Source organism: Manacus vitellinus, unplaced genomic scaffold (assembly GCF_001715985.3).
Source record: "Manacus vitellinus isolate BGI_N305 unplaced genomic scaffold, ASM171598v3 scaffold_14_pilon, whole genome shotgun sequence".
In the NCBI taxonomy this organism is placed as follows: domain Eukaryota; kingdom Metazoa; phylum Chordata; class Aves; order Passeriformes; family Pipridae; genus Manacus; species Manacus vitellinus.
In genome coordinates this window covers 14,802,093-14,808,262 of record NW_021939063.1, presented here as the reverse complement: position 1 = coordinate 14,808,262, position 6,170 = coordinate 14,802,093, and the positions used below count along the sequence as shown (strand labels likewise).

The 6,170-nt window shown below is 59.9% G+C and overlaps 2 protein-coding genes across 2 annotated transcripts in view; both read right to left on the bottom strand.

Annotated features, from left to right (window-relative positions):
- Positions 1 to 1,338: 1,338 nt before the first annotated feature.
- LOC103755316 (probable G-protein coupled receptor) lies at positions 1,339 to 3,379 on the bottom strand. Its single transcript, XM_018068748.3, has one exon. It carries the CDS (start codon positions 3,006 to 3,008, stop codon positions 1,773 to 1,775), a length of 1,236 nt encoding a protein of 411 aa, XP_017924237.2. The 5' UTR covers positions 3,009 to 3,379; the 3' UTR covers positions 1,339 to 1,772.
- Positions 3,380 to 4,299: 920 nt separating this feature from the next.
- Positions 4,300 to 6,170, bottom strand: part of PARP3 (poly(ADP-ribose) polymerase family member 3) — a 3,004-nt gene continuing 1,133 nt past the window's right edge. The window contains exons 4-9 of the mRNA XM_029958281.1: positions 6,070 to 6,136; positions 5,767 to 5,913; positions 5,538 to 5,615; positions 5,119 to 5,296; positions 4,743 to 4,889; positions 4,300 to 4,627 (exon numbers count right to left, since the gene is read on the bottom strand). Of these exons, the coding sequence (XP_029814141.1) occupies positions 4,458 to 4,627; positions 4,743 to 4,889; positions 5,119 to 5,296; positions 5,538 to 5,615; positions 5,767 to 5,913; positions 6,070 to 6,136 (787 nt within the window). The 3' untranslated portion in view covers positions 4,300 to 4,457. The remainder of the gene's footprint in view (positions 4,628 to 4,742; positions 4,890 to 5,118; positions 5,297 to 5,537; positions 5,616 to 5,766; positions 5,914 to 6,069; positions 6,137 to 6,170) is intronic.

Here is a 6,170-nt window from a genome sequence, read left to right as displayed (position 1 = left end):
CATCTCCCTGCCACTCACTCTGGCCCCCAGCCCCTGCCAGGTGCCCCATGCCCAGAGTGGACCTCCTTGCCCCCCACCCCAGGGAAGGGAAGGGTCTTCCTGGCGGCAATGCCCGCTGGAGGAAGGGGCTGCTTCATTGCCTGCTGCCAGTCCCAGCAGCACTGTGCCCCCCTCCCTGATTTTCCTGCACAGAGACCACATGTCCTGGTATTGGGTGGGGGGGCTGTTCCTGCTGGCCTAGGGTCCCTTCTCCCAGTGCCCTGTGCCAGCATGGGACCCCTGCCTCCTGCTCCTCCCCCTGCCTACCCTGCCATCCTGCTGCTGCCCACACTCTTGTCTGACACCCAAAAGTCAGGTCCCACTGGATGAGGGACTGCCTGGCCTCTGCAGGAGTCCCTCTTCCCTTGGCTCTGGTGGGGGGCCCTCCCAGGGCCACCCTGGGGCAGTCGCCTCCCAGCAACCCCATCCAAGAGCCAGTCCCTGCTGGCTTGGAAATGCTGTATATATAAGTCTATATTTTTTCCTCCTTTGTAACTTATCAATGGTTTAATAAAAAGATAAAATTTACAAGAAAATAATAATAATAATATCCCCCACCCTGGGTGGAGACTTCTCCCACAGCAGGAGCAGCCCCAGCTCCTAGGGACATGGGGTGGTGGCTGGAGGGGCATCCCTGTGTCTGGGGCGGGGAGGGGGCTGGCCTTCAGCCTCATCTCTCTGGGGGTCTTCCTGGAGCCCACTCCCTGCCATGGGGGAGTTTGAGAGGCCATGGGGCAGTTCTCCCTCAGGCCCCCAGTTATTACCGGGGTAAGGACGTATCCAACCCACCATGCCAACACCATTCCTTGGACCTTTGTGGGTGGGCTGAGGTTGATGTACCCCTGCAGCATCCCCCAAAAGGGTCCAGTCCCCTTTCTGACACTGAGGACCCCGTGGGAGGTCCTGCAGAAGCAATGAGACCAAAGGGGAACAGCAGCTTCTGATCCTCTCTGGCTGCTGCCGCCTGGGAGCACCCCACACAGCCACCTCCATCACCCTGTGTCACCATGTCCCCCCACCTGGCCAGCAGCCCAGTTCAGCTGGCACGTGGCTGGGCTTCAGCTGGACAGCTGTGTCCATAAACAGCCTGGCACAGACCCTCAGGCAGCCAGTTCCCCCCCAGAGGGGCGGCCCCTGGCAGGCAGGGGGGACAGAGGGCACAACCAGGCATTCCCACAGGCACTGTGTGCTGCCATGCCAGCAGGACAAACAGTGACATGGCCAGAGGCAGCCCCATGGGTGTGTGCCCCCGATCAGTACCACAGGGAGCAGGAGCTCCTCCACACAGACATTAGGTTTCCATGTCTGCCATCCAGGCTCAGTGGGGTGCCCGGGGCCCTGCTGTTACTGGTGTTAGTGGTGTTAGCTGGGACATTGCTCCCGGGTAGAGTGAGTGCAAGGGACATCTGCCCTCCCTGTTGGCCATGAGTGGTTCCAGCAGGGTGATGGAGATAGAGGTGACCCCTGCCCCTGCTCAGGAGCCCCTTGGCATCCTGAGGAGAGCCCATCCATGCAACTGGGCTGTGCTGGTGGAGCCAGCCTGCAGAAGAGACCTAGGGCTTCACCAGATCTGCTGCCTTCCCCCAGCAGAGAAACCATCTTCCACCATAAGCTCAGAGAGAGGCAAAACCCAAACAAAGACTCCTCCAAATCCAAGAGGCTGGGTCCAAGCAAGTCTGGTGGGTCCCAGGTAGGTTTCCTGCCCAGCACAGTGGGACAGAGCCTCCTGCTTCTCAGCTGCTCTGTTCAGGAACTTGACCTGGGAGGGGGAAGCCTGTTGTGGTCTGGTCCAGCCTGTTCCGGGGGCTGGGGCTGATGCAGCTGGTGTGGGTCTCCAGCGTGCAAGTTGCTCTCTGGAGGAACTGTAAGAAGTTTTCCTGGACAGAAGCCTCTGAGATGGAAAGACAGAGCTCCTGAGCCAGCGGCCGGTTGAGACAGCTGCGCCGGAGCCGGGCCAGCTCTTCACGGATCTGGCGGTTCAGCAGCCCATAGAAGAAGGGATTGATGGCAAAGGAGGAGTAGGCAATCCAGGTGACCACCATCTCCCCATGCCCACCACCCAGAGTGCCAACAGTGACAGAGGAGTGCAAGTGGAAAGCAAAGAAGGGCAGCCAGCAGCACAAGAACTGTCCCACAATGAGGACCAAGGTGAGGATGGCCTTGTTACTTCCCAAAAGGCGATCTGGGATCAGCTTGGGCAGCGGCAGGATCCTGGCAATGATGATGGTCACTTGGCTGGCGATGGAGTCGCATCGGTGTCTGGGTGCAACTGCCTGTGCTGGCACTGGCACTGGCGCCTGCTGTAGGGACACAGTTCGGGCCACACGGTAGATGCTGCTGTAGACAGCAAGGATGATGACAGTGGGCAGAAAAAAGCAGGTGATGCTGAAGAGGATCACAAAAACCTTCTTGTGGGCCCCAGGGCTCCAGTAGACTGTGCAGCGGCTGGCGCTGGTGGCCCCGTTGCCTTGAGGCCACGCCACCAGTGCCAAGATAGTGATGAGAGCAGACTTGACCCAAATGAAGATCACTCCAGCCACCGCCAACCTGATGGTCATCTTGACCTCATACCTCAGGGGGTGGACGATGTAGTAGTACCTCTCCACACTGATGATGGCAATGGTGAGAATGGAAGCACTGATGAAACAGATATTCAGGAATATCAAGGCCTTGCACTCGGCAATGCTGAAGATCACCCTGTTGAAGCAGGAGGAGCTGGAGATGATTCCCAGGGGCATGAGGAAAATGGCAGAGAGGAGATCGACCACACAGAGGTGGCAGACGAAGATGAACTTCCTGAAAAGGGGGGTTTTGAGAATGACTACCAACACCACGGTGTTGGCCACCAGGGCAGTGAGGGTGAGCAGGATCATGCAGAAGAGGCCCACCACCTCCTGGGCAACGGAGTACTCGGGGACGGAGAGCAGCTCTAGGCTGTCCGTGGTGTTTGGCCCTGTTCGGCTCGCCATCCCCCTCAAGGGCTAAGCCAGCAGCTCCAGTGCCTGGGCAGCAAGGGTTCTTCTCCTGCATCCCATAGAGGGAAACCCCACCACAACCATGGCCTTTATCTTCTTGCCTGTTGGGAATGGGAGTGGGGTGTGAAGTAGAAAAAACAAAATGAAGAAGAGCCACAAAGAAACATAAAGACAACCAGTACACTTCCAAGGTGCTGGAGGAAGGAGAGATAGCCAGTGAGATCACAGCACCTGCCTGTCCCAAAGCTGGCACCCAGGCTGTCCCCAGCCTGGCCAGAGACAGCACTGCTGGGACCTGCAGGCACCCATGCCAGGCTAACACCCTGTCCCCCTGCCCCAACAGCACCACCATGTCCCCGGGAGGGACAGCACAACCTGCCTGCCCCAATCCTCTTGCTCCAGCCACAGGGGACACTGGGGTGGGTGGGATTCAGCGCACCTTTGCTCCTGGAGAGGTGGGTGATGCTCCTCTCCTTGCCAGGGTCCCTCTTGCCGGTGTCGCTCCCGCAGCAGAACAGGGGCTGTGGGCCCTGTGTGAGGCCACGCTCCCCCTTCCCCGCTCCCGTCACCCGCTCGTCATCCTGTTTGCCCGCAGCCCGCCAGCTGCGGATGGCACCAGCTGTCACTCCCGGCGCTGCCTGCGCTGCCTGCACTCGTGGCAGTCCCACGGGGCAGCTGCTGGGTCCTAGCAGCCGGCAGGGGCTCGGGAAGGGGGGAACCTGGGTCCCCAAGACCTGCCCCCCTCAGAATGGCCACCCGCTGCACCAAGCCTGATCCTTCCACAAGAACAGCTCAGCCTCTGGGTCACCAGGGCTTGAGGGTCAGAGCCACAGGCAGGTCTGCAGCAACTCCTCTCCACTGGCACATGGATGCTCATGGGGCATCGGGGTAACACAGCTGGGAGTTGCCCTTCTCTGGCACAAGTGAGCATGGAAAGGGGCTTGGCACGGCTGCCATGCTGGGGCAGGGCAGCCGGCATGGCACCAAGAATGGCACTAGAGTCAGGGCAGGCACTCACCCTCAGGATGTTCCTCCATGCCCAGGCAGGGAAGCAGATCTTGCTCATCCTTTATAGCTCTGATGCCATGGTGATGGGCATGAGCCGTGTGCCTTGCTAAAGGGACAAGGGCAGCTGGCTCTCAAAGCCACCAGATTTTATCTCTGAAGGCTGTAGCCCCTCCAGAGTCACCCGCTGCCACCCCTTCAGGGACCCACCTCCACCCTTCCCTACACCACATGCACATTGCCGAGGGCAGGAAAGCACGAGCACCGTTTGGTACAAGGCATGGTGCTTTTATTCACCTCAAAGCAACCTCTGTCCCCACACCAGCCTGTTCCTTGCCAAGCCCCAGGTGAGGTGGCCAGAGTACAGATCACTATCCTCTGGGCTGGTGGGCATCACCAGCTGGTGCTGGGCCAGGGCCACAGGATTCCTGGGCACCCTCAGAAGCGGAGCTGGACTAGGTAGCGGATCCGGCACTGGCTTTCCTGGTAGATGAGGTACTCGCTCTGGCTGAAGGAGGAGTTCTTGTAGGCAGGTATGGGGATGGGCTTGCCTTGGCACACCAGCACCTTCTTGCCATCCAGCAGCACCTCCTCATCCTGTGCAGGGTCTGGGCCAGAAGTCGCCCCCATCAACACGTCAAGCCTGAGAGCTTGCCTCCCACCCCCCTGCCCTGTGCTCACTCCTGCCCCACAAATCCCATACCCCTCCTGCCCCAGACTCACCTGGCTCTGTCTGGCCACAGGCCAGGACACTGTCATAGCCAGCAGGTGGCTGACACAGGGAGGGGTCATCACTGGTGATGCGGTAGGGCTTGCCCAGGGCCACCTCCGTCAGGAACATGATGCCAACATTCTTGGATGTGCAACCCACTGACATGGGAGAAAGGGATGGAGATAATAACACCACCCTTGGTGTTCCCATCTCGTTGTGCCCAGACCATGCTGGGACAGAAAGACCAGTTGCCATGCAGGGAAGGGGCTTGGCATGTCCACATGCCTGCCAGCCCACAGCTGCCTGGCAGGGGTCATGCGAAGGCAGCCGGGCTCACATTGACCCTGCGGGCATCCCAAGCAGCCTTGCTCATCCCAGGACCCTCACCATAGCAGGCTGATTTGCTGTTCTCAGAGGCAAAGTAGATGCCCTTGCCCACACGCCCTCCTGAGTGTGGCAAGATGCGCAGCCCGCTCTTCAGGATGGCCGCCACCACCGCCACGTTGGTGCCGTGCCAAAGCAGGCGCCGGTGCTCCAGGAGGTCGTGGGCTTTGAAGCGCTCATCCTGGAGAGACGCACAGCTAAGGGCTGTCCACAGAGGGAGATGTGGATGCCCAGGCATGGAGGGCTGCCACCCACTACCCCAGGCCAACTCCAGAGCCCAGATGGAGGGGCAGGAAAGCGGGCAACCCTGGCCAGCTGGGCTGAAGCCCCCACTGGGTAAAGAAGCCCAGAGCCCTAACACAATCCTGGGGTGCAACCAGGGCTTCCACACTGTAAGATGGGGCAAATCATCTCCACCTCACCTCACCAGCTCGGGCCACCTGCCAGATGTTGAGGATGTGGAGGTTGTGCCCAGTCTGTGTCACGTAGTTTTGGATCAGCTGCCAGGGAGGGAGGCAGGAAAGCAATGTCACCACAGGCAGCCATCCCAGCAATGCCCAGGGTGCCCCTGGGACAGTGGGGACCTTTTGGTGTGCCCACAGGCCTGGCACAGTTGCTCCCCATTATGAGACACTGTGGCACAAGGAGCACCTGATATTCCCGGGAAGCTGAGTCCAGCAGGGAAAGCTGGCAGCAGAGCAGGGCATAATCCTGATCCAGCGGATGCGGGACTTCTTTCTCCTCCTCCTTCACTTTCTGTGCCTGCAGGCTCTGTGCCAACTCAATGTCGGCCAGCACCTGGCAGGGACAGACCAGAGACATCCTCACCACCAGTTCCAGGCACTGTACTGGGGGACCAGGGCAAGCCCAAACTCCTGCCAGCAGCTCCCTGCCCCACATGCAGGAGCCCTCCTTGGGGAGGGATGCCACCCACCACGTGCCCTGGCGTCTCACCAACAGCATGTCCTTCTTGGCACGGAGCAGATCAAGGGAGTTGATGGGGGGTGGCTGTTTCCGCCGAGTAGAGAAGTTGTGGGGGACGATGGTGTAGAAGC